Source organism: Lichenostomus cassidix, unplaced genomic scaffold (assembly GCF_008360975.1).
Source record: "Lichenostomus cassidix isolate B80296 unplaced genomic scaffold, HeHo_3.0 HiC_scaffold_43, whole genome shotgun sequence".
NCBI lineage: Eukaryota > Metazoa > Chordata > Aves > Passeriformes > Meliphagidae > Lichenostomus > Lichenostomus cassidix.
This window is the reverse complement of record NW_028147635.1, coordinates 1,023,522-1,051,156: the sequence shown is the minus strand read 5'-3', so window position 1 is coordinate 1,051,156 and position 27,635 is coordinate 1,023,522. Positions and strand designations below refer to the sequence as shown.

The 27,635-nt window shown below is 54.9% G+C and overlaps 2 protein-coding genes and 1 long non-coding RNA gene across 3 annotated transcripts in view; 2 read left to right on the top strand and 1 right to left on the bottom strand.

The window, feature by feature from the left end:
* The window catches only part of LOC146421092 (uncharacterized), a 73,552-nt gene extending 70,993 nt beyond the window's left edge, over positions 1-2,559 (top strand). The window contains exon 5 of the mRNA XM_085047655.1: positions 2,007-2,559. Coding sequence (XP_084903781.1) covers positions 2,007-2,559 — 553 coding nt within the window. The remainder of the gene's footprint in view (positions 1-2,006) is intronic.
* LOC146421086 (uncharacterized) overlaps positions 1-27,635 on the bottom strand; it is a 453,431-nt gene that overhangs the window by 351,571 nt on the left and 74,225 nt on the right. The gene's annotated exons all lie outside the window — the stretch shown is intronic.
* LOC146421088 (uncharacterized) overlaps positions 19,679-27,635 on the top strand; it is a 44,920-nt gene continuing 36,963 nt past the window's right edge. The window contains exon 1 of the mRNA XM_085047652.1: positions 19,679-20,438. Within this exon, the coding sequence (XP_084903778.1) occupies positions 19,679-20,438 (760 nt within the window). The remainder of the gene's footprint in view (positions 20,439-27,635) is intronic.

The following is a 27,635-nucleotide window of genomic DNA, read 5'->3' as shown; positions in this document are numbered from 1 at the left end:
AAATGGGGATTGGGACCCCCAGAGTGGGCAGGAGGGGCCTGGAACCCCCAAAACCAGTCATAGGGGAGGGGGGTTAGGGATTGAGGGGACGATGGTGAAAGGGGGAGAAGTGGGGAGGAAAAGAGGGGGCTGGGATCCCCAAGAGAGCGGGAGGGCGATGGGAAAAAGAAATTGAATTGGGAGGGGTCTGTGGATTGGGAGAAGGATGGGAAGGGGGAGGAGAGGGGAGGGAAAGGTGGGGCTGGGCACGGAAGCAGGGCAGTTCCATGGGGGTCCAGCCCTGTCCCCCAGCACTGGATCCCTGGAGCAATTCCCTGGGGCTCTGGGGGAGGTGGATCTGCACTGGGGGTCCCCAAGCCCCCTGTCCATCCCTGGGGCTGATCGGGGGGTTCCCCCCACCCAGCAGCCAGTGCTGCAGCAGCTGTGGGTCAGAGGAGGGAGGGGAATGGGGTTCTGGGGTGGGAGCAGAGGAGGAGGAGGAGCAGGAAAAGGAGGAGCAGGAGAACCATGAGATTTCCCCACCCACTGTGTCTGCAGCACCCCTGGCTCTGGGATCATTGCCCCCCCTGCATTCCACAGGTCACCAGGGAGGGGAAGCTCACCCCAAAGCTATCAGAGGGTCTTTGGGAGGGTGTTAGTTTTTGAGGGTGTTTGGAACTTGCAGATTCTGGAAGTGAGCCCCAGATACCTTTGCATGTCCCGGGCTGGGATATTTTGGGCTAAAGGGGAGGTTTGGATCTTGCAGGACTCCAAAGCTGAGCCATAAATGCACCTTTGGTGGGATATTGGGGAGTCCATTTGGGAATTGCCTGCTATCAGCAGGACAGGCCAATCGTTTTGGGGATCTGTGAGAGAGCCCAGGGGGGTGGAACGCAGGACTCCAAGAGTGCAGAGAGCAGAGAGGGGCAATACTGGAGCTGGGGGACCCCTGGCAGCCTGGAGGGGTGGGGGAGGCTGGAGATGAGGCAGGGCTGGGACACTGTGACACTGAAAGGGGCAATGGGGAGAGGGGGAAGCCCCGAGTGCCTGGAGTGGGGGGAGCCTGCAGAGGGGGACCCTGGGAGCCCTTGGAGCCAAAGCACAACCAGGGAAGAAGGGACCCCTGGGAGCACTGATACCCCACAGCATCCCTAATCAGGACCCAGGAGAAGGGGGATCCCCAGGACCCATGGGAGCCCCAGCAGCTTTGAGAATGGGAAACCTCAGAACCCCAAAGAGAGGAGACTGGAAAGGGGGAACTCCCAGGAGACTTTTTCTGAACTCATTCTTATTTTAGGAGGAATTTATAGACACAAAAGAGCCGGTGACTTCTAGAGATAGACTTGGGCAGGAGGAACCCCCAACCCAAGGCACTCACACCCTTTTTTCACCCAGACGAGGATTTTCGTTTCCCAAAACTTGGCCAGATGGAGGAGGATGCTTTGAGGAAGAGGAAGATGCCCCAGGACAGCCAGGCAGGTGAGGAAGAAGTCACTGCCCCTTTCCTGCTCTCTTCTCCTCCATCTCTCAGCCTAGCATCGCCCCTGGCTGCAGAAGAACCTTGCTGCTGACTCTGTCCTGGTAGGGATGGATTGGGGGATCTCCTTCCCCTTCCCTCTGGCATGGAGGCAAATCCCAAATCCTCTCCTTGTTCTTCCTTCCCCAGACAACAAGCTGAGGAGAGAGACCAGGGAGGACAAATCCTTACGGCAGAACCTCATGGAAGAGGCCACTTTGAGCAGCTCTGTGACCCAGGAATCAAACTGGAAGGAAAAGCCCCAGAGATGCTGCACAAGGAGAGGCTGCAAACCCAGCCCAGGGTGCTCTGAAGAACAAAGACTCACCCTGTGCCAGGAAATTGGCAAGAGCTTCAGCTGGAGTTCAGAGCGGGAGATTGCTGCGAAGCTTCATGAGACCAAGAAGCCCTATGAGTGTGGGGAATGTGGGAAGAGCTTCAGAAAGATCTCCCACCTTATGGACCACCAGCGTATCCACAGAGGGGAAAGACCCTATGAATGTGGGAAGAGCTTCAGCCAGAGCTCCAACCTGTTCAATCACAAGAGGATCCACACTGGGGAGAGACCCTACGAGTGTTCTGAGTGTGGGAAGAGGTTTCAGAGGAGCTCCAATCTCCTCAGTCATCAGCGGATTCACACAGACGAGAGGCCCTTCCGCTGCCCTGAGTGCAGGAAAGGCTTCAAGCACAAATCCACCCTCATCAGGCACCGGCGCATCCACACTGGGGAGAGACCTTATGAGTGTGGGGAATGTGGGAAGAGCTTCAGCCACAGCTCCACCCTGATCCATCACAGGCGGAGCCACACTGGGGAGAGGCCCTATGAGTGTCCCAAGTCTGGGAAAAGGTTTCAGACCAGCACCAATCTCCTCAGTCATCAGCAGATGCACACAGAGGAGAGGCCCTTCCGCTGCCCTGAGTGCAAGAAGGGCTTCAATTGCAACTCCCACCTCATCACCCACCAGAGGATCCACACTGGGGAGAGGCCCTATGAGTGTCCCGAGTGTGGGAAAGGCTTTACCCAGAGCTCTAACTTGACCAAACACCGATGGAGGCACCGGTGAGGGAAGCCCTGCGAGTGTCCCGAGTGTGGGAAGAGCTTAATGCGCTGCTCCGTATTCATCCTCCATCAGAGGACCCTCATTGGGAAGAGCCCTGGTGACCCACACTGCCAGTGACCTAGTGTTGTGGTTTGACCCTGGCCAAATGCCAGGCACCTACGAAATCTGCTTTCTCTTCTCTCCCCTGCTGCAGGTGTGCAGAGGGGAGGGAAAAAAAGCCCTAACACACACACATACACACACACACACACACACAGGGCTCATGAGTCGAGATAATGAACCAGGCAGGATGCACTGAAGGGTAAAACAGGCTTAGAACTTAAAAGTTGCAAAGTGATTTATTGGTAACCTAACCAATAAATTTTGGTCAGCCCATGACCAAAATTTCTTCGCTGTTCAGGGAGAGGAGTCCTCTACGTAGCCATGGGTCCCTCCCACTGGAGACAGTCCTCTGCAAACTTCTTTGCCATGGGTCCAATCTCTCGAGCAGCAGCCGCTGGAATCTGCTGCCCCATGAGTTCTTGTCCACAGGGTTCAGAGCTCTGAGCCCAGGCCAGGCTGTTTCCATCCCAAGGAACAAGGCCTTTCCCTGCACTGGGACTCCCACTGGATCACAGCTTCCTCCAGGCATCCACCTGCTCCTCTAGCGTGAGCACCTCCCCACGGGCTGTGGGTGGATCTCTGCACCCCTCGTGGACCCCATGGGCTGCAGGGGGACAACCTGCTTCACCATGGTCCTCACCACGGCCAGCAGAGGATTTTCAGCTCCAGTGCCTGGAGCACCTCCTCCCCCACCTTCTCCACTGACCTTGGTGTCTCCATGCTGTTTTCCCTCACATATTCTCACCTCCTCCTCATCCTCTGTCTAAAAAGAAGTGCTTGCTCACATTGTTTTGATTTCTTCTTAAATATGATATCCCAGAGGTGTAACCAACATCTCTAATTGGCCCAGACTTGGCCAGCAGCATGTCCATCATCTTCAGAGCCATCAGAGATTGGTTCTGCTGGACATGGTGAAAACTTCTAGGACATTCACACAGGACACACAGGAGCCATTTTTGTGCTCCTCCCCACCCACTAGCAAAAACTGGGCTAAGCAAAACTAACTCATGAGCACAGGGGTGAGTTTTCTCCCAACCCTTCAGCCACTTCTTCAGGCCTACCACAACAGCTTTTGAAGAGTTTGAGTTTCCCCTAGATGCTAAAGATAGCTTGCTGATGTTCTGGGCTGAGCAAAACTAACATGGTCAGGTTGGGAAGGCACCTGGCTGGTGGCTTCCATGGCCTCCTGATTCCCTGTGGCCACCTGGACAAACACAGGGGCAGGAACATCCATCTGGACTCAGACTGACATCCCAAATTCATTGGGAAGAGCTGATTTATTAATGTTACACCCTGAAAATTGTTACCTGCTGTGTAATTGTTTCTTCTGGTGGCATCAAGAAATGATGGATGATCTTGGAGGTCTTTTCCAACCTGAATAATTTCCTTCATCACCTTGTCAGAACAACCAAAGCTGAGGTAAAATAAAGGAATTAAACAAAGAGATCTAGAGCTGCACCATTTTACTGTAGGTTTGGGGGTGAATGTGGGGTTCAGGGGAATATCCATGAGGATTTGGATGTTCTGGGGCTGCCCAGGCTGGGGGACAGGACAACAGTCTCATAGTTGTTCCAGCAGAATGTGTCCACCTGAGCCCATCTGTTGTTCAGGAATTCTGGTTTTCTGTCCCAGTCCCTGGCCTGGGTCTCCCCATGTGAGGTGTGCCCCCCAAAGTGCCCAAAATGCTGCTGAAGTGCCTGAGCTGCTCCCAGCTGTGGATGTTCCTGTCCACCAGCCTCTCCTGGTCAGTGCCATGGGGTGTGGGAGGGGGTTTAGGGAATCCTGGGGGAATTGGGAGGGGCTTTTGTTGCTTTTGGGGGCATTTGTGGTGCAGAGAGGGAGTTTGGCATGCTCTGTGAGAGAGGTTTGGGGTCCTGGCTGGGCTGTGGGGCTTGGAGAGAATTTGGGTGGGTGTAGGGGGAGATGGGAATGGGGTTATGGTGGCTCTTGGGCCCATTGATATTGCAGGGAGTGGTTTGGGAGCATCCTAGGAGGAGCTGTTGGGTGGTTTGAGGGGCCTGGGAGTGGCTCTGGGGGTGGGAGAGGTTTTTTAGTGGTCATTGCAAACCCAGACCCCCAAAGCTGCCACCATACCCCACCCCCAAGGTGCTGCTGGGGTTTGGGGGCTCCATGTTGGAGTTCATCCTCCTGGTGCTGTAGGAGAAGGTGAAGCGTGTCCCCAGGGGTCATGTGTGTCCCTGAGAGCATGTGTGACCCCCCCATCCCAGTGTCACCGCCTTTTCCCTCCCCACAGGGCTCCTGACCCAGCTCCTGCTCCCCCAGGAGGGAATTTGGGGAGGGGGCAGAGGGGGTGCACAGCCCCCACCGGGGGATGACCCTGAGCCAGTGCCCTTTGTTTAGCACCAACCTGGGCTTGGGGCTGCAGGAGGAAGAGGCAGATGGGAAGCAGATCCTGCAGGTGGGACAGTGCTTGGGGTCAGCGCAAGGTCCTGCCCTGCACACCTGGCTCAGGTGTGACACTGCCCCAGGAAGGGAGCAGGACATTCCCATCCCCACGGATCAGGGCTGTGAGCAGCACTTGGAGCACAGACATGGAAATACTGGGAGGACCTGGGAGCACCCTGAGGGTGTGAATTATCCCCACCACCACCTTTCCAGGGCAGCCCTGGATCTGAGAAATGCTCATTAGGCCTCAGCCTTGGCCAACAGCCCCTGGGCTCAGCTCCTCTGCAGCTGATCACAAACACTGTCTGCTCCCAGGCACTGCTGCTGTCCAACCAGCTCCTGCTTTCTTTAGGAGCAGCCTTGGGAACTGTTTTTCTCCCCTCAGTGGCACAACATCCCTGTTCTCATAGTGTCAGAGAAAGCTGTGGATCAGAAGTGCAGCCAGGATGGAACATTGCTGTGACTAAAGCCCATCTCTTGGGGCCCTATCAACAGGGCTCCAAAATGAGCCCCTTGGAGCTCTCCTGGAGCAGTGAGCTCCCTCTGAGTGGGGCCTCTCCGAGCCGGGAACTCTCCCGTTTGCTGCACTCGGGGCATCCCCGAACAACGAGGGACCCTGGGCCGATCCCCCCACTCCTCCAGGCTTAACCCTTCGCCTGCTGGGGAGATGCAAAAGCATCCGCAGTGAGCATTTCCCTGCCCTCCAGGGCAATTTCTGACAGCTCCCTGGCACTGCCTGTGTCTGTCTGTGTGCACACACGTGTGCCTGTGCTCTGGAAATGGGGGAGAAATGCTGCTCTGGGAGGTGTTGAAGTGCCTTGGATATCTGAGTGAGTTAGGCCTGTAAGTGAGGTTCAGTCATAAGGTATGACCTAAGTGAAATGGTGCTAAGGGTTGTTCTTTTGCTAAGTTGCTGAGTTTAAGGTGTAAGTTCAGGTTAATGTAGAAGTTATGTTCTGTTAAGTTTGAGGGCTCTTAAGTTTTTAGACCATATTCCTTTTATCCTTGCCCTCACTGTCCTTTGATCACACACACCTAAGAACTCACACACACACACGCACAGAGCTCCAATTCTCAGATAATTTCCGGTTTGATTGCCTGGTTTTGCTTGGTTTTGCTGTTGCTTTTTTCCCCTGCTGTGCCTGAACTGTCCAGTCAGGAGCAGAGTGACTCTTGCCAAGGAACTTTGTTGTGTTGTCGCTTAATATTAAATCTGGTTTTGCTGATCCATTGCTGGGGATTTTTAAGTGCTCTCAAGCCCTCGTTCGTGAGAGGGTGAAGGAGCCCTTGGCCAGGCTCTCACCCTGGAGGACACAGGGACACTGCCGGGGGGTCCCTGTCCCCCTGTCCCACCCCCCAGGGCCCTGTCCCCCCTGTCCCCGTGTCAGGCTCCCGTGGAACATCCTCTGGGGAAGGCTGTGGGGGACCTGGGGGGGCAGGGGGGACCCTGCTGTGCACAAGCAGCATTGGACTTGTCTGGAGGAGCTGTGAGGGGGGGCTGGGGCAGAGTGACCTCCCCAGTGACCTCACACAGCCACCCTTTGATGTCACACAGCTACCCTGTGATGTCACACATCACCCTGTGATGTCAGCCTTCCCTCTGTGATGTCACACAGCCTTTGCTATGATTCCATAATGCTGCCCTGTGATGTCACAGCCCATTCCGTGATGTCACAGCCTGCTCTGTGATTTCACACAGCCATTCCATGTTTTCACAGCCCCCTTTGTGATGTCACATAACCACCCTGTGGTGTCACAAGTCTACTCTATGACCTCACAGCCTGCTGTGTGATGTCATACAGCCACACCGTGATGTCACAGCCTGCTCTTTGATGTCACACAACCAACCAGTGATGCCACAGACCACTCTATGATGTCACATATCACACCCTGCTGTGGGATGTCACAGTCTGCTCTGTAGTGTCACAAGCCAGTCAGTAATGTCACACAGCCCACTCTGTGGTGTCATACAGCCAATCAATGAGGTTACACAGCGCACTATGTAGCTGGTTATGTGATGAGGCCTCCAAACCCCTTCTTGGGAGATTTTTGAGTCCTCTCTGAGGTTTTTGAGAAAGGAAAAATATTGGTCAAAGTGCAAGGAAATTGGAGTGTCACTTCTTCCCAAAGCTTGCAGTGACAGAAGAAGTGTCAATATGTGTAAACTAAACGAGAGTGTTTTTAGATTTGTTATAAGGAAGGAATATTTTACAATGCGATTGGAACAAAACATCAATTGTTTTTTCAGTGAAGTTGATGCCTCATCCCAGCAATTGTCCAAGGACAGCAGCTTTGTGCAACCTGATATAGTGAAACCCCTCTCTTCCCCAAGGATGGAATTCCTGTTGTGTTGGTTCTCTGATGTGCTGGGTGACCTCACAGCTCCTGGCCAGAATGTCAGCTGAGGGCCAAGCAGGCTGCTGCAGTGGCAGTGACCTCACAGCCATCACCATTGCAGCCATGTCCCCTGGGCCTGGCTCTCCCCTTTCCTCTGCCCCTGTCTTGTCTCTGCTGGGATGAGCAGTTTTGTGATGAACATTTTGTCCCCAAGTTGCTGAGGCCAATCATTTGTCAATCAGGCTCATGTCACAGCAGTGGCCTCATCTTCAGCATCACAGGCTGACACTAAAATGTCACTGTATGATCTTGCTCCACTTGGCTCTCAGCCCCTCAAGAGATTTGCCTTCAAGGGCTAAAACATCTTTTCTTTGCAGGAAACTGACATTCCAGCTCATTGCAGTGTGTGCCATGGATCCCAGAGGGCATTCCCAAGGCTCCCAGGGTGCTGTTCTGCCGTGCCTCCCAAGGGAGCTGTGCAGGGCCAGGTGACAAGGTCCAGCAGCTGTGTTGGTTCTGCAGTGTCACAATGGTCCATTGGTTCCATGAGTTTCCGTAGTGTCAACAATGGACTCCTTGGATCCCCAGTGTCACAATGGCCACTTGGTTCCATTTGGTACCACAGTGTCACCATGGTCTCCTTGGATCCTCAAAGTCCCAATGGACAATTGGTTCCATGAGGCCTCATTTTATCACAATGTCCCCTTGATTCCATGAGCTTCCATACTGTCAGCAATGTTTCCTTTGTTCCAATGATGCCCTGCTGTGTCCCAATGGATATTGGGTTCTGTGAAGTTCTTCAGTGTCACAATGGTCTCGCTGCTTTCACGAGGCCCTTCAGTGTCACAATGGTCTCGCTGCTTTCACGAGGCCCTGCAGTGTCACAATGCCCCACAGGTTCCATGAGCTCCTGTTCTGTCACCAATGGTCTCCTGAGTTCCAACGAGGCCCCACAGTGTCACAGTGTCCACTTCATTCCATGAGGTTCTGTAGTGTCACAATGCACTCCTGGGTTCCATGAGGCCCCACTGTGTCACAATGACCCCTTGGTTCCATGAAGTGCCACAGAGTCCCAGTGGTCTCCCTTCATCTATGAGGCCCTGCAGTGTCACTTTGGTCTCCATGGTTCCATGTGGCCCCAAAGTGTCACAATGATCTCTGTGATTCCATTGGGAACACAAAAGCTTTGCATTAACATTGAGCAACACCTGCTTAACACAGCTAGACACATCTGTTTGTATTCAAAAGAGGGGTTAAAGGTGAGAATGGCACCAGCAGCTTCCATCTGCAACTGAGATCAAGGGAAAGGACAGGGACAGAGAATTCTGCTTCAAGATACAGAGAATTTTGCTTACAGAGATCACTTCTGGTCACATTGTCCCTTGTAGAAAGGTGACATCATCAGAGGCAGCCTGTGCTGAGCATGTGGCTCTTGAGTGGGGTTTGTTGTTTAGGAAACCTGCTCAGGCTTTTCCATTATTTCCTTACAAACAGGAAACCTCCTCCTGGGCCTGTGTGCAGGCAGAGCCCTGAGGAGAGCAGGTGGGACATGGAGCAATGGGCTGGGACAGCCAGCTGCAGAGCTCAGGGGACAAGTTTGTGATGGAACCTCATGGAACCAAGGGGTCACTGTGACACAGTGAGGCCTCATGGAACCCAGGAGTCCATTGTTACACTACAGAACCTCATGGAATGAAGGGGACACTGTGACACTCTGGGGCCTCACTGGAACTCAAGAGACAAATGGTGACACTAAAGAACTTCACGGAACCAAATAACCATTGGGACACAGCAGGGAATCATTGGAACCAAGGAAACATTGCTGACAGGACAGAAGCTCATGGAATCAAGGGGACATTGTGATAAAACAGGGTCTCATGGAAACAATTGTCCATTGTGACCCTGTGGATCCAAGGAGACCATGGTGACACTATGGAACCTCATGGACCCATTATTCCATTGTGACACTATAGGGCCTCAGGGAACCAAGGAGACCATGGTGACACTGGGGAACCAAAGAGTCCATTGATGACAGGATGGAAACTCATGGAACCAATAGACCATTGTGACATTGCAGAACCAACACAGCTGCTGGACCTTGTCACCTGGCCCTGCACAGCTCCCTTGGGAGGCACGGCAGAGTAGCACCTGGGAGCCTCGGGAATTGCCCTCTGGGATCCATGGCACACACAAGAAGGGGTTTGGAGGCCTCATCACATACGCAGCAGGTAGAGGCTGAGGGCTCTGGGCTCAGTTGTGTGGAGACTGAGGACAGAACAGGAGTAGCCTGAGAGGGCTGGAAGGGTTCCACAGATGGTGGAGCTTTTTCTTCACGGTGGAAATGAGCATGAGGAAAAAATAATGGCACCAAGGGCAGCCTGGGAGGTCCAGACTGGACACAAGGAGAAAGGAATTTCTCTGCCAGGGCAGTGCTGGTGTGCAACACCTCCCCCAGAAGCAGTCTGGATCAGCCCAAGGCTTTGTGTGCCAAGGCAGAGCCAGGCAGGACGCAGAGCTGTCAGGGAAGGAAGGGGCCAGCGAGGTGGGGCAGCTGGGGGATGACAACAGCCTGCAGGGACAGAGGCACAGGGCATGGACAGCGTAGGACAGCCTGGGCTGGAGAGGGAAGAGGGATGTGCAGGAGCTGCAAGGCCCTGACAGAGCCAACTTGTGCAGCACTTTGGCCATGGCTGCTGTCCCTGGCCCTGAAGACAGCAGGACATAAGTGACCCTTGCAGCCCTGGGGCCTCATGGCCTCCTTGTCCATGCCCAGCAGCCTGGCAGGGGCCACCCCATGGTCCTGCCCTTGGCATTGCACATCCCCACATCCCAGTGCCCTGGGAAGAGCCCTGAGCAATGAGGGAGGGACAGGATCAGCCTTGCCAGGGGCTGGGGCTCAGGGCTTGGTCCTTTGGATTCATGAAATACATCCAGTTTGCTCAGCATCAGAGAAACCTTTGCTTTGCTTGTCCCCACCTGCCATCACTGCTTCCAGTGTTCTTCTCCAACTGGAACCTGAGGACACTTTCTCAGTTGTGTCTGTTAGTGGAATCCATTTAAACTACAAGGAACTTCAGTGTTTCCATCTCACTTTCACTCCTTCAGATGTTTTTTGCACACACCCTGAGGGACTGAGTCTGATGCAAAGAGCACCAAAGCCCCACGAGGGTCATTCAAGTCCCTGTGCTGCTGCTGTGCTGCTGAGCTGGGCTGGGCTCCTGGCACAGAGGAGCTCCTGGCAAGCGGCAGCGCTGCAGAGAGACAGCTCTGCCCAGGAGCAGCTCCTGTGCACAGCCCAGCAGGGCTGGGGCACTGCCAGGCCATCTCAGGGACACCAGCAGGGCACACCCAGAGCTCACAGGTGCTCAGCATTGGCAGGGGCTGTGCCATGGCCCAGAGGGGGCTGTGTCATAGCCATGGGCACCTCTGGGGCTGTGTCAGAGAGCCACAGAGCAGCTGTGATGTCAGAAAGGGGCTGTGTGACATCACAGAGTAGGTTGTGTGAGGTCATGGAGCAGCTATGGATTCATAGAGGGGACTGTGTGACATTACAGAGCAGGCTGTGACATCACAGTGTGGCTGCATGACAAAGAGTGAGCTGTGATGTCACAGAGGGCTGTGACATCACTGAGTGGGTTGAGACATCACAGAGCTGACTGTGACATCACAGACCGGGCTGTGAAATCACAGGTTGGTTGTGTGACATCATAGAGCAGGCTGTGACACAGAGTGGGCTGTGACATCAAAAAGGGGGCTATGCGGTTGCAAAGAAGACTCTGCCATCATGGAGGGTGGCTCTGTCTGACATCACAGAGCAGGATGTGACATCACAGTGTGGCTTTGTAACATCACAGAGTTGTCTGTGACATCTAAGAGGCGGCTGTGTGATGATACAGAGAAGGCTGTGACATCACAGACTGGATTGTGACATCACAGGGTTGCTAGGTGACATCTCAGAGGGGTTGTGACATAATAGAATAGGCTGAGACATCACAGGCTGGCTGTGTGACATCAAAGGGTAGCTGTATGACATCACTGGGGAAGTCACTCTGCCCCAGCCTCCTCTCACAGTTGCCCCAGACAAGTCCAACGCTGCTCGTGCACAGCAGGGTCCCCTGTCCCTCCAGGTCCCCCCTGCCCCCCAGTGCCACAGCCTCCCCCAGAGGATGTTCCACGAGATCAAGCCCCAGAGCCTGACAAGGGGACAGAGGGGACATGGCCCTGGGGGGTGGGACAGGGGGACAGGGCCCCCCCAGCAGTGTCCCCGTGTCCCCCAAGGCGAGAGCCTGGCCCAGGGCTCCTTCACCCTCTTATGAACGAGGGCTTGAGAGCACTTAAAAAATCCCCAGCAAGGAATCAGCAAAAAACAGGTTTAATATTAAGTGACAGCACAGCAACCTTCCGTGGCAAGAGTCACTCTGCTCCTGACTGCACAGTTCAGGCACACCAAGGGAAAAAAGCAACAAGAAAACCAGCAAATCCAGGCAATCAAACCAGAAATGAATTGAGAACTGTCACTGTGTGTGTGTTTAGCTGTGTGTGACAAAAGGACAGTGAGGGCAAGGATAAAAGGAATACCGCCTAAAAGCTTAAGAGCCTTCAAACTTGACAGAACTTAACCTCTACCTTTACCAGAATTTACACCTTAAACTCAAAAACTTAGCAAAAGAAAATCCCTTAGCATCATTTCACTTAGCTACTACCTTATAACTGAACCTCACTTACAGGCCTAACTCACTCAGATATCCAAGGCACTTCAACACCTCCCAGAGCAGCATTTCTCCCCCATTTCCAGAGCACAGGCACACGTGTGTGCACACAGACAGACACAGGCAGTGCCAGGGAGCTGTCAGAAATTGCCCTGGAGGGCAGGGAAATGCTCACTGCGGATGCTTTTGCATCTCCCCAGCAGGTGAAGGGTTGAGCCTGGAGGAGTGGGGGGATCGGCCCAGGGTCCCTCGTTGTTCGGGGATGCCCCGAGTGCAGCAAACGGGAGAGTTCCCGGCTCGGAGAGGCCCCACTCAGAGGGAGCTCACTGCTCCAGGAGAGCTCCAAGGGGCTCCTTTTGGAGCCCTGTTGATAGGGCCCCAAGAGATGGGCTTTAGTCACAGCAATGTTTCATCCTGGCTGCACTTCTCATCAACAGCTCTCTTTGACACTGTGAGAACAGGGATGTTGTGCCACTGAGGAGAGAAAAACAGTTCCCAAGGCTGCTCCTAAAGAAAGCAGGAGCTGGTTGGACAGCAGCAGTGCCTGGGAGCAGACAGTGTTTGTGATCAGCTGCAGAGGAGCTGAGCCCAGGGGCTGTTGGCCAAGGCTGAGGCCTAACGAGCATTTCTCAGATCGCAGGGCAGCCTGAGAAGGGGAGGGAGGAATGCACCACCCCAGGGCCCCATGGAACTAAGGAGACCATTGTGACACTGTGGGGCCTTGTGGGACCAAGGGACCATTGTGACACTGCTGAGCCTCATGGAATCATGGAGACCACTGTGACATTGCAGGGCCTCATGGAACCAAGGGGACCATAGTGATTGTGTGTGGCTCTGTGGAACCAAGGCACCATTGTGACACTGCAGGGCTTGTGGAACCAAGGGACCATTGTGACACTGCAGGGCTTGTGGAACCAAGGGGCAATTTGACACTGCTGGGCCTCATGGAAACAAAGAGGCCATTGTGACCCTACAGGACCTCATCAAACCAAGAGGCCACTGGGACAATGCAGCACCTTATAGAACCAAGAGTCCATTGTGACACTGCAGAACCACAGGAGGCCATAGTGACACTGTGAGACCCCGTGGAGCTGAAGGTCCATTGTGACATTGCAAGGCCTCATGGAACCATGGAGAGACCATTAAGAAATTTCACAGCCTCATGGAACCAAGGGGCCATTGTGACAGTACAGGGCTGCATGGAACCAAAGCTTCATGGTGACACAGAGTGGCCTCATGGAATCAACGGTTTAATGTGAAACTGCAGAACCAAGGAAGACCATAGTGACACTGCGAACCCCCATGGAACCAAGGGGCCATTGTGACACTACAGGGCCCCTTAAAACCAAGGAAACATGGCACAGGTCTGCCTGGTTTGGCCTCCCAGGGGCCACCTGACTGCTCCAGCCAACCTTGACATGTTGAGAGTCGCTTCTCATCTGCCACTGTAACACTGGGGCTCTCTGCTGTCCTTCCTGTGGAAAAGAACTGTCCTTCTCCTCCAGGCACCCATGGCCAGAATTGGGATTTCACCTCCACATTTCCTTCCATCCAGGGATTGTTCCCATAGGAATATTGCCTTTTACTCAGAGTCCACAAACAACTGCAATTCCTTTCAAAGGTCTCATTGGGAGAGTTGTTTGGGGCCTTACGCCTGCACTCACCATTCCACAGGCCACATCCCACTGCTCCCAGGAGAGCCACAAGCATCCTGTGAGGCCACAGAGCCCCATTCCCAGGGCATGGGAGTCAGGGCTTGGCTGTCCTGCTTGGCACAGCCCAGGCAGGGCTTTCACAGCCACATTCCACAGTTCATTTCCCACCTGGACCCGGTGGTGCCTCTGAGTTCTGCTTCCCCAGCCCCAGGGATGCTCTCCTTGTCTGCTCATTGCCCCCACAGTCTCTTGGCAGGGATGGCCTCAGTGGGGGCTGCTGACATCCTCAGCAACTTGGTGGTTGCTGCTGAATTTTATTTCTCCAGAGGCTTGTTCAGCCTTCAGATCTTCAGGAATTTATTGCTCGAGGGCTCAATCACATTCAAAATAGCTTTGCCAGGCTTGGGGCCAGCAGAGAGGCCGGACAGAGCTGGCCATTGCCGGGAACAGGCCCTGAGCCCCGCAGCAGGATGGAGCTGGGGCACAGCCAAACTCACCCGCAAACCTGGGCTGAGCAGCCAGGGCTGGCAACGGCTGGGGACAGAGGCTGCGGCTGACAAATGTCCTGGGCTCCCTCCCTGCTCTGTCTGTGCCACCAAGGGCACAGAGCAGCCTCCTCTCTCGGCCACTTGCCTGTTTTCCATCCCTTCCCCAGGCCCTGGCTCTGCCCCACAAGCCCTGGGCTCAGTCTTCCCCCTGCACACTCACACAGGCTGAGATGGACACTGATGGGTTTCTCTCCCAGCTTCTCTCGGCCCAGCCCAGCTCCCTCCAAGCTCTCCCAGCTGCCCTGAGTTCTCTGCAGCACCAAGGGCAAACATGGCAGTGCTGATAACCAGGGAGACCACGGCCAGGTGAGGGAGGCATGTGGAAAAGGCTTTGTGCTGTCCCTGCTCAGAGGGGATCCTCAGCACAGCCCTGAAGATCTGCACATAGGAGAAAACAATGAACACAGAACAGCCAGAAGTTATCCAAGCAGTAATGACCATGAGCCAAAGTTCCCTGAGGCTGGAGTGTGAACAGGAGAGCTTGAGGATCTGGGGCACTTCACAGAAGAACTGGCCCAGGGCATTGCCCTGGCACAGGGACAGGGAAAATGTATTGGCTCTGTGCAGCAGAGCAGTGAGAAAGCCATAGGCCCAGGCAGCTGCTGCCATGTGGGCACAAGTTCTGCTGCCCAGGAGGGTCCCACAGTGCAGGGGTTTGCAGATGGACACAGAGCGGTCATAGCACATGATGGTGCAGAGATAATACTCTGCTGAAATCAAGAAAAAACCAAAAATAGTTGGGCAGCACATCCTGCATAGGAGATGTCCCTGTTGTCCCAGAGGGAATTGTGCATGGCTTTGGGGACAGTGGTGCAGATGGAGCCCAGGTCAGTGAGGGCCAGGCAGAGCAGGAAGAAGAACATGGGGTGTGCAGGTGGTGGCCGCAGGCTACAGCGCTGATGATGAGGCTGTTGGCCAGGAGGGCAGCCAGGGAGATGCCCAGCAAGAGGCAGAAGTGCAGGAGCTGCAGCTGCTGTATGTCTGCAAATGCCAGGAGGAGGAAGTGGCTGATGGAGCTGCTGTTGGACATTTGCTGTGTCTGGCCATGGGGACCTGTTGATGAAGAAAAGGACAGTGACAAGTCAGGAGAGGCTGCTTTGAGCCAAAGCTGTGCCATTCCCTGCAGACTGTCCCACTGGGACTTATCCACCCTTGTTCCTTCTCTGGGAAAACCTTCATCCAGGTCCCTGCCTGAGCTCCACTTGTGCTGTCTGACTGTGCCATGAGCAGCCAGGCCTGTGCGTGGGGCTCTCGAGGAGCCATCCCTGCCCTGCTGCCCTGGGATTGTGGCCATGGGGCAGAGGGACAAGGCTGAATATTCAGGATTTGTCAGGGGAATCCCTCCTAATGCAGAAAGGCTTGGTAGCAATCTGCACTTCCAATTCTAAAGGATGTGGATGGCAGGAATGAGTTCAAGCTATTTGTTTTCCTACCCACACATCATTCCTGGTTCTCAGAGGTTAAGAAATCCCCAGCATTTCTGCTGTACTCAGAGTGTGACACTGAGAAATGTGAGAGGCAAAGGGATTCCCTGAGGCTCAGGTGAGGGGCTGGATGGGCTTGTTCCCAACTGCCCTGGGTTTGCACCTTTGGCTGCAATCAGAGCACAATCACACTCCCCTGTCACCCTGGGAAGAAACCAGACCCTGCCGAGAGCAGAGGGATCACTGAATGTCTCACCCTCTCCAAAGGTCTCTCAGCAAGGTCTCAGCCCCTCCTTCTGCCAAGGACACTCACTGTTCCCTTGGCAAACCCAACAGCATTTCCTCACTTGTGGCATCTCTGCACTTCCCCGTGGGGCATTCAGGGAACTCTGAGAGGCTCTGGCACAGATTTTCACCCAGGAGGGAAGCTCAGAGCTTGGAAGGACACAGCAAGGAGATCCCCAGGTGTGCTCATGATGGCATCTCAGGGAGGGAGGCTCAGCTCCTTCCCCTTTCCCAGGGACTGCTTTGCCCACAGCCCCACAGGTCACAGGGAAGCTTGGACACCCCATTCCCATGGACACAGCTGCCTGGGAGGAATCCCAAGGGCAGTGCCTGCCTCAGCTGCTGCAAAGCCCAGAGCCTCCCTGAGAGCACCAGATAACAGTGACAGTATCAGAGGAATGCAGAAACAAGAGAAGATGTTGTGGTGCTGTGCCTGAGAGGGCAGGGCAGGGACAGCCTGGCACTCAGGACAGTGTTCCCTGTCCCCAGCTGTGCACGGCACCTCCCACACACCAACAGTGCCCTCCTGCCCACAGCATTGCTCTGTTCAGCTCCCTCTCCTTCCCTCATCTCCCTGTGCTGCACATGTTCCTCCTGAGAGGAGCCTTGTCCCTGTCAGCGCTCACAGAGCCCATCCCACCCTCTGTGCACTCGCCCGGCCCTACAGAAACTGCCTGTCTGCAGGGCCCTGCCTGGGGGAGGCTCTGTGTGCAGGTGGGCAAGGGCAGCTGGCAAGAGCCCTGCTGGGCCCTGCAAAGGTGCTGCTGCTGCTGTCCTTGGGCTGAGCAGTGGCTGAAGGCCCTTGAGGAGGCTCCCAGCAGACACACTGAGCACCCAAAGGTACAGAGCAGGAGTTATTGTTCTTTGTGTCTGCAACCCTCGGCCCGGGAGCATCGCCCCCCTGGGACATCCCACAGGTGAGCGGGCAGGGGGAGCTCGGCCCAAATATCTTGGGCGATGCCTGGGGTTCTTTTTGGGAGGGGGGAATTTTGGCCCTTGTAGGACTGCAGCACCTAACCCCAAATATCTTCATTGGCTGCCTGGAGGGTTTTTTTTGGGGGGGAGGGGGGCGGGGACGGGGTGGATATTTGGATCTTGCAGGACTCCAAATGTGCGTCGCAAATGCCTCTTGGGGGAATATGGGGGAGTCCCCAGCACGTGGGATTTTTAGGGGATCCCGGTGGCATCTGCCGGAGGCATGGGATGGGATGGGATGGGATGGGATGGGATGCGATGGGATGGGATGGGATGAGGCCTGGGAAGGGTTGGATGTGGATTGGGGAGTGGGATGAAGTCTGGGGGAGGGGGATGGGTGGGATGGAGCCTGGGATGAGGCAGCCGAAGGTTGGGGGTGATGAAGCCGGGGGGACCCCACTCCTTAGGGGCTTGCGTGGTATCCAGCACCTGTGAGGGAGTTTTGGGGTACCCCTGATCCTCCGGGGGTGGCACTGGCAGCGGGGGGACACGTGGCTCCGGCACCTCTGGACCCCATCTGCGCCCCCCCTCGCCCCCAGCGCCCCCGGAAGCGGAATTTGGGGAGGGGGGAGGTGGGGGGCGCCCAGGCCGGGCCCCCCTTGCTGTCCCGGCAACTGGGGGCCGAGTGCGGGGGGAGCCCCGCGGGCATTGCCCGGCCCTGCCCGGCACGGCTGATGCCGCCCGCCCGCGCTGCGCACTGCTCCGGACTGGTGCTGCCAGTGCCGCGCGGGGCGGGGCCGCTTTGGGGACCCCCCAGGGCAGAGCGCTGTGGGCTGCTTTGGGGCTCTGGGCACCTGCAAAACCGGCGCTGGGCACGGCAAGAGCGTGTGGGGGCAGCTGGGGCCCTACTGGTGGCACTGGGGGCGCTGGGAGTCCCCCCGGCCGCGGGGTGAGCGGGGGGCGCGGTGAGAAGGGGGGGTTGGGAGCCCAAATGGAGCGAGATGGGGATTGGGACCCCCAGAGTGGGCAGGAGGGGCCTGGAACCCCCAAAACCAGTCATAGGGGGCAGGGGAGTTTTGGGATTCAGGGAATGATAGTGCAAGGGCAGAAGAGCAAGGGAAAAGAGGGGGCTGGGACCCCCAAAGAGAGCGGGAGGGGGATGGGACACCCAAATGGAGTCGGGAGGGGTCTGTGGATTGGGAGAAGGATGGGAAAGGGGAGGAGAGGAGAGGGAAAGGTGGGGTTGGCACGGAAGCAGGGCAGTTCCATGGGGGTCCAGCCCTGTCCCCCAGCACTGGACCCCTGCAGCAATTCCCTGGGGCTCTGGGGGAGGTGGATCTGCACTGGGGGTCCCCAAGCCCCCTGTCCATCCCTGGGGCTGATCGGGGGGTTCCCCCCACCCAGCAGCCAGTGCTGCAGCAGCCGAGGGGCAGAGGAGGGTGGGGAATGGGGTTCTGGGGTGGGAGCCGAGGAGGAAGAGGAGGGAGAGAGGAGGAGGAGCAGGAAAAGGAGGATCAGGAGAACCATGAGATTTCACCACCCACTGTGTCTGCAGCACCCCTGGCTCTGGGATCATTGCCCGCCCTGCGTTCCACAGGTCATCACAGAGGGGGAGCTCAACCCAAATCTATCGGGGGTCTCTGGTTGGGGTTTTCTTTTTAGAGGGGTTTTTGGAACTTGCAGATTCGGGAATTAAGCGCCAGATATCTTTGCATGTTCCTGGCAGGGATTTTTTGGGCCAGAGGGTATGTTTGGATCTTGCAGGACTCCAAAGCTGAGCCATAAATGCACCTTTGGTGGAATATTGGGGGTGGTCCATGTGGGAATTTCTTGGTATTGTTAGGACAGGCCATTGGTTTTGGGGATCCCTGGGAGAGCCCAGGGGGGTGGAATGCAGGACTCCCAGAGTGCAGAGAGCAGAGAGGGGCAATACCGGAGCTGGGGGACCCCTGGCAGCCTGGAGGGGTGGGGGAGGCTGGAGATGAGGCAGGGCTGGGACACTGTGACACTGAAAGGGGCAATGGGGAGAGGGGGAAGCCCCGAGTGCCTGGAGTGGGGGGAGCCTGCAGAGGGGGACCCTGGGAGCCCTTGGAGCCAAAGCAGAATCAGGGAAGAAGGGACCCCTGGGAGCACTGATACCCCACAGCATCCCTAATCTGGACCCAGGAGAAGGAGGATCCCTGGGAGCCCCAGCAGCTTCGACAATGGGAAACCCCAGAACCCCAAAGACAGGAGACTGGAAAGGGGGAACTCCTGGGAGGCTTTTTCTGAACTCATTTTTATTTTAGGAGGATTTTATAGACACAAAACACCTGGTGACTTCCAGAGATGGACTTGGGCGGGAGGAACCCCCAACCCAAGGCACTCACACCTTTCTTTTACCCAAACGAGGATTTCCAATTCCCAAAACTTGGCCAGATGGAGAAGGAGGAAGCTGTGAGGAAGAGGAAGATGCCCCAGGACAGCCAGGCAGGTGAGGAGGAAGTCACTGCCCCTTTCCTGCTCTCTTCTCCTCCATCTCCCAGCTCAGCATCATCCCTGGCTGCAGGACAACCCTGCTGCTGACTCTGTCCTGGTAGGGATGGACTGGGAGGATCTCCTTCCCCTTCCCTCTGGCATGGAGGCAAATCCCAAATCCTCTCCTTGTCCTTCCTTCCCCAGACAACCATCTGAGGAGAGAGACCAGGGAGGACAAGTCCTTACGGCAGAACCTCATGGAAGATGCCATTTTGAGCAGCTCCATGACTCTGGAATCCAACCAGGAGGAAAAGTCCCAGAGATGCTGCCCAAGGAGGGGCTGCAAACCCAGCCCAGGGTGCTCTGAAGAGAAAAGACCCACCCTGTGCCAGGAAGTTGGCAAGAGCTTCAGCCGGAGTTTGGAGCTAGAGATTCCTGGGAAGCTTCATGAGACCAAGAAGCCCTACGAGTGTGGGGAATGTGGGAAGAGCTTCAGAAGGATCTCCCAGCTTATGGACCACCATCGGATCCACACAGGGGAGAAACCCTATGAGTGTGGGGAATGTGGGAAGAGCTTCAGTCAGAGCTCCACCCTGATCTGTCACAAGAGGATCCACACTGGGGAGAGGCCCTATGAGTGTGGGGAATGTGGGAAGAGGTTTCACACCAGCTCAGATCTCCTCCTCCATGAGCGGATTCACACACAGGAGAGGCCCTTCCGCTGCCCTGACTGCAGGAAAGGCTTCAAGCGCAACTCCCACCTCATCACCCACCAGCGCATCCACACAGGGGAGAGACCCTATGAGTGTGAGGAATGTGGGAAGAGCTTCAGCCAGAGCTCCAGCCTGATCTGCCACCAGAGGATCCACACTGGGGAGAGACCCTATGAGTGTCCCGAGTGTGGGAAGAGGTTTCAGACCAGCTCCAATCTCCTCAAGCACCAGCGGATTCACACAGACGAGAGGCCCTTCCGCTGCCCTGACTGCAGAAAAGGCTTCAAGCGCAACTCCCACCTCATCACCCACCAGCGCATCCACACAGGGGAGAGGCCTTACAAGTATCCTGAGTGTGGGAAGAGCTTCTCCAGGAGCTCTCACTTGACCAGACACCAAGAGAGGCACCAGTAAGGGAAGCCCTGCGAGTGTCCCGAGTGTGGGAAGAGCTTAATGCACTGCTCCATATTCATCCTCCATCAGAGGACCCTCATTGGGAAGAGCCCTGGTGACCCACACTGCCAGTGACCCAGTGTTGTGGTTTGACCCTGGCCAAATGCCAGGCACCTACAAAATCTGCTTTCTCTTCTATCCCCTGCTGCAGCTGTGCAGAGCAGAGGGGAAAAAGAAAACCCTAACACACAGACACAGACACAAAGACACACACACACACACAGGGGTTATGAGTTGTGATAATGAACCGGGCAGGATGCAGTGAAGGGCAAAACAGGCTGAGAACTTAAAGTTGCAAAGTGATTTCTTGGTAACCTAACCCTAAACAGAGTAAGCTCTTAATACACTACTCACCCCCCTCCTTCTTTTCCACCAATAGCACAGGGGGTTGTGGCGGGCAGGGTATGGGGCAGGGTATGGGTTTTTTTTGGTCAGTCCATGACCAAAATTTCTTCTGCTGTTCAGGGAGAGGAGTCCTCTACTTAGCCATGGGTCCCTCCCACTTGAGACAGTCCTCTGCAAACTTCTTTGCGATGGGTCCAATCTCTCGAGCAGCAGCCACTGGAATCTGCTGCCCCATGAGTTCTTGTCCACAGGGTTCAGAGATCTGACCTCAGGCCAGGCTTTTTCCATCCCAAGGAACAAGGCCTTTCCCTGCACTGGGACTGCCACTGGATCACAGCTTCCTCCAGGCATCCACCTGCTCCTCTAGCGTGAGCACCTCCCCACGGGCTGTGGGTGGATCTCTGCACCCCTCGTGGACCCCATGGGCTGCAGGGGGACAACCTGCTTCACCATGGTCCTCACCACGGCCAGCAGAGGATTTTCAGCTCTGGTGCCTGGAGCACCTCCTCCCCCACCTTCTCCACTGACCTTGGTGTCTCCATGTTGTTTTCCCTCACATATTCTCACCTCCTCCTCATCCTCTGTCAAAAAAGAAGTGCTTGCTCACATTGTTATGATTTCTTCTTAAATATGATATCCCAGAGGTGTAACCAACATCTCTAATTGGCCCAGACTTGGCCAGCAGCATGTCCATCATCTTCAGAGCCATCAGAGATTGGCTCTGCTGGACATGGTGAAAACTTCTAGAACATTCATGCAGGACACACAGGAGCCATTTTTGTGCCCCTCCCCACCCACTAGCAAAAACTGGGCTAAGCAAAACCAACTCATGAGCACAGGGTGAGTTTTCTCCCAACCCTTCAGCCACTTCTTCAGGCCTACCACAACAGCTTTTGTAGGGTTTAAATTTCCCCTAGATGCTAAAGATAGCTTGCTGATGTTCTGGGCTAAGCAAAACTAACATACTCAGGTTGGGAAGGTACCTAGCTGGTGGCTTCCATGTCCTCCTGATTCCCTGTGCCCACCTGGACAAACACAGGGGCAGGAATATCCATCTGGACTCAGACTGACATCCCAAATTCATAGGGAAGAGCTGATTTATTAATGTTACACCCTGAAAATTGTTACCTGCTGTGTAATTGTTTCTTCTGGTGGCATCAAGAAATGATGGATGATCTTGGAGGTCTTTTCCAACCTGAATAATTTCCTTCTTCACCTTGTCAGAGCAACCAAAACTGAGGTAAAACAAAGGAATTAAACAAAGAGATCTAGAGCTGCACCATTTTACTGTAGGTTTGGGGGTGAATGTGGGGTTCAGGAGAATACCCATGAGGATTTGGATGTTCTGGGGCTGCCCAGGCTGGGGGACAGGACAACAGTCTCATAGTTGTGCTGGCAGAATGTGTCCACCTGAGCCCATCTGTTGTTCAGGAATTCTGGTTTTCTGTCCCAGTCCCTGGCCTGGGTCTCCCCATGTGGGGTGTGCCACCCAAAGTGCCCAAATCACTGCTGAAGTGCCCAAGCTGCTCCCAGCTGTGGATGTTCCTGTCCACCACCCTCTCCTGGTCAGTGCCATGGGGTGTGGGAGGGGATTTAGGGAATCCTGGGGGAATTGGGAGGAGCTTTTGTGGCTTTTGGGGGCATTTCTGGTGCTGAGAGGGAGTTTGGCAGGCTCTGTGAGAGAGGTTTGTGTGACTTGGAGAGAATTTGGATCAACTGGGGGAGATGGGAATGGGGTTATGGTGGCTCTTGGGCCCATTGATATTGCAGGGAGTGGTTTGGGAGCATCCTAGGAGGAGCTGTTGGGTGGTTTGAGGGGCCTGGGAGTGGCTCTGGGGCTGGGAGAGGTTTTTTAGTGGTCATGACAAACCCAGACCCCCAAAGCTGCCACCATATCTCACCCCCCAAGGTGCTGCTGGTGTTTGGGGGCTCCATGTTGGAGTTCCTCCTCCTGGCTCTGCGGGAGAGGGTGAAGGGTGTCCAAAGGGGTCATGTGTGTCCCTGAGAGCATGTGTGACTCCCCCATCCCAGTGTCACCCCCTTTTCCCTCCCCACAGGGCTCCTGACCCAGCTCCTGCTCCCCCCGGGAGGGAATTTGTGGAGGGGGCAGAGGGGGTGCACAGCCCCCGCCGGGGGATGACCCTGAGCCAGTGCCCTTTGTTTTGCACCAACTTGGGCTTGGGGCTGCAGGGGGAAGAGGCCGATGGGAAGCAGATCCTGCAGGTGGGACAGTGCTTGGGGTCAGGGCAAGGTCCTGCCCTGCACACCTGGCTCAGGTGTGACACTGCCCCTGGAAGGGAGCGGGACATTCCCATCCCCACGGATCAGGGCTGTGAGCAGCACTTGGAACACAGACATGGAAATACTGGGAGGAACTGGGACCACACTAAGGGTGGGAATTATCCCCACCACCACCTTTCCAGGGCAGCCCTGGATCTGAGAAATGCTCGTTAGGCCTCAGCCTTGGCCAACAGCCCCTGGGCTCAGCTCCTCTGCAGCTGATCACAAACACTGTCTGCCCCCAGGCACTGCTGCTGTCCAACCAGCTCCTGCTTTCTTTAGGAGCAGCCTTGGGAACTGTTTTCCTTCCCTCAGTGGCACAACATCCCTGTTCTCACAGTGTCAAAGAAAGCTGTTGATGCGAAGTGCAGCCAGGATGGAACATTGCTGTGACTGAAGCCCATCTCTTGGGGCCCTATCAACAGGGCTCCAAAAGGAGCCCCTTGGAGCTCTCCTGGAGCAGTGAGCTCCCTCTGAGTGGGGCCTCTCCGAGCCGGGAACTCTCCCGTTTGCTGCACTCGGGGCATCCCCGATCAACGAGGGACCCTGGGCCGATCCCCCCACTCCTCCAGGCTCAACCCTTCACCTGCTGGGGAGATGCAAAAGCATCCGCAGTGAGCATTTCCCTGCCCTCCAGGGCAATTTCTGACAGTTCCCTGGCACTGCCTGTGTCTGTCTGCGTGCACACACGTGTGCCTGTGCTCTGGAAATGGGGGAGAAATGCTGCTCTGGGAGGTGTTGAAGTGCCTTGGATATCTGAGTGAGTTAGGCCTGTAAGTAAGGTTCAGTCATAAGGTATGAGCTAAGTGAAATGCTGCTAGGGGTTGTTCTTTTGCTAAGTTGTTGAGTTTAAGGTATAAGTTCAGGTTAAGGTAGAAGTCAACTTCTGTTAAGTTTGAGGGCTGTTAAGCTTTTAGGCCGTATTCCTTTTATCCTTGCCCTCACTGTCCTTTTGTGTCGCACACAGACAGACACACATAGACACATAGACAGAGTTCTCAGTTCATTGCCTGGATTTTCTTTGGTTTTCTTGTTGCTTTTTTCCCCTGGTGTGCCTGAACTGTGCAGTCAGGAGCAGAGTGACTCTTGCCAAGGAACTTTGTCATGCTGTCTTTTAGTAATAAATCTGGTTTTTGCTGATCCCTTGCTGGGGATTTTTTAAGTGCTCTCAAGCCCTCATTCGTAAGAGAGTGAAGGAGCCCTGGGCCAGGCTCTCGCCCTGGGGGACACAGGGACACTGCCGGAGGGGTCCTTGTCTCCCTGTCCCACCCCCCAGGGCCCTGTCCCCTCTGTCCCCATGTCAGGCTCTGGGGGTCGATCTCGTGGAACATCCTCTGGGGGAGGCTGTGGCACTGGGGGGCAGGGGGGACCTGGGGGGACAGGGGACCCTGCTGTGCACGAGCAGCTTTGGACTTGTCTGGGGGAACTGTGAGGGGTGGCTGGGGCAGAGTGACCTCCCCAGTGACCTCACACACCCACCTTGTGATGTCACAGAGCCACCCTGTGATGTCACACATCACCCTTTGTTTCCAGCCCCCTCTGTGATGTCACACAGCCTTTGCTATGATCACATAAATCTGCCCTGTGATGTCACAGCCCATTCCACGATGTTACACAGCCTACTCTATGATGTCTCACAGCCATTCCATGATGTCACAGCCCGCTTTGTGATGTCACATCACCACCCTGTGGTGTCACAAGTCCACTCTATGACCTCACATCCTGCTGTGTGATGTCATACAGCCACACCATGATGTCACAGCCTGCTTTTTGATGTGACACAACCAACCAGTTATGTCACAGACCACTCTATGTGACACTCTATGATGTCACATATCACACCCTCCTCTGGGATGTCACAGCCTGCTCTGTGGTGTCACAAGCCAGTCAGTAATGTCACACAGCCTGCTCTGTGGTGTCATACAGCCACTCAATGATGTTACACAGCTCACTCTGTAACTGCACAGCTTGCTTATGTGTTGAGGCCTCCAAACCCCATCTTGGGAGATTTTTTGGTCTTCTCCAAGGTTTTTGAGAAAGGAAAAATATTGGCCAAATGCAAGGAAAATGGAGTGTCATTTTTTCCCAAAGTTTACAGTGACAGAAGAAGGGTCAATATCTTTAAACTAAATGAGAGTGGATTTACATTTGTTATAAGGAGGGAATATTTTACAATGAGATTGTCACAAAACATCAACTGTTTTTCCAGTGAAGTTGATGCCTCATCCCAGCAATTGTCCCAGGACAGGAGTTTTGCACAACCTGACGCAGTGAAACCCCTCTCCTCCCCAAGGATGGAATTCCTGTTGTGTTGGTTCTCTGATGTGCTGGGTGACCTCACAGTGCTTCTGGCCAGAATGTCAGCTGAGGGCCAAGCAGGCTGCTGCAGTGGCAGTGACCTCACAGCCATCACCATTGCAGCCATGTCCCCTGGGCCTGGCTCTCCCCATTCCATGAGCTCCTGTTCTGTCACCAATGGTCTCCTGAGTTCCAACGAGGCCCCACAGTGTCACAGTGTCCCCTTCATTCCATGAGGTTCCATAGTGTCACAAACCACTCCTTGGTTCCATGAGGTGCCACACAGTCACAGTGGTCTTCCTTCATCCATGAGGCCCTGCAGTGTCGCTTTGGTCTCCATGGTTCCATGTGGCCCCAAAGTGTCACAATGATCTCTGTGATTCCATTGGGAACACAAAAGCTTTGCATAAACATTGAGAAACACCTGCTTAACACAGCTAGACACATTTGTTTGTATTCAAAAGAGGAGTTAAAGGTGAGAATGGCACCAGCAACTTCCATCTGCAACTGAGATCAAGGGAAAGGACAGGGACAGAGAATTCTGCTTCAAGACACGGAGAATTCTGCTTACAGAGATCACTTCTGGTCACATTGTCCCTTGTAGAAAGGTGACATCATCAGAGGCAGCCTGTACTGAGCATGTGGCTCCTGAGTGGGGTTTGTTGTTTAGGGAACCTGCTCAGGCTTTTCCATTCTTTCCTCACAAACAGGAAAACTTCTCCTGGGCCTGTGTGCAGGCAGAGCCCTGAGGAGAGCAGGTGGGACATGGAGCAATGAGCTGGGACAGCCAGCTGCAGAGCTCAGGGGACAAGTTTGTGATGCAGGGAACAGGGATGTCAGTGCCAGGTGGGCAATGTCAGCGATGGTGAGGTTGGGGTTGAGGAGCAGGTTGTCCCAACAGGGTCAGCCCTCAAGGGGCTCATTCTTCTATGTGTCCACCCTTTCTTAGGAGACATTCAACATTAAGACCATGGGGAGAATGTTTCTAACATCTCTTCTGTGAACTGAAAAAAACCACCCAACAAAAACCCCTTGATAAAATAAAAAAAGTGAGTTGCACTTTGCAATTTCCCTACCGGGAAAGAACAGCAAACTGACTCCAATGAGCTGTACAAACCCTGAACACTTGAAGACAATGGAAAGAAGACAAAGAGCTCCCGAGGGCTTTCTGTATTTTAATGAGCCCCACGGTGGATTTGGGGCTGAGTCTGTGACCCTCAGGGACTGAGAGAAGGTTGAAGAAGCTGCTCAAGGAGTCAGAAGCAAAACTCCAATTCCCGTGGAGCATCAATGGGCCCCACTGAGGGCAGAGACTACCAAAGGCTCCCCAGGGACTTGTGAGAGCAGATCCTTGGGGCCAGGATTGCAGGGAGCCAAAGGCTCTGAGCAGGGAACTGGAATGCTGAGAGAAACCTGGGTTGGTTGGAGGAAGCAGAAAGGCCAAGGCCTAACCCCAGTGACCAGTTTGTGGGTGATTGTTGCTCAACTCCAGAATTCCCCTGGAAAAACCCCTGGGGAAGCCAAGGCAGGAGCAGCTGGGAAGGGCTGGCAATGCTGCTGCTGCTCCTGCTGGGAGCCCCAGCTGGGCCAGGCTGGCGCCCACTGCGCTGCGGCTCCTGCTGCTGCCAGAGCCGGGCGGGACTCGGGGACAGGGAATGGACACAGGGGGACAGCAAAGGCCGTGGGGCTGCAGTGATGTTGGCGCTCAGGCCAGCGCCAGCACAGAGCTTTGGACATGAGGGGTCATGAGAGGCCATGCAAAGCCTCAGCCCTGGCAGGAGGGAGTCCTGCCATGTCCCCAGGGCACGGCAGCTGTGAGGTGCCACAAGTGCAGATGTGGTGCAGAGCAGGCTAAGAGCACCTCTGGGAGGGGATGAGACCCTTCCCCGACTCCAAACCACACCAAAATCACCATAAATAGGACTTTGCATCTTTAGAAGCCACTGGCAACTTGGAAGTGACTACAGCTCAATTCCACTGCGAGAAGGAAGGGAATCTTCCCAGTGAGCTGCCATCCAGCCACTATTAACAATGGGTGGGATTTAGAAGTATAACACTAATAAATTATACAAACAAATATTAGTAACAACAAGAAATGAACCCCCAAATCCCAACACACAGCACCACACCAAAAGGATGAACCTCGTTTTTC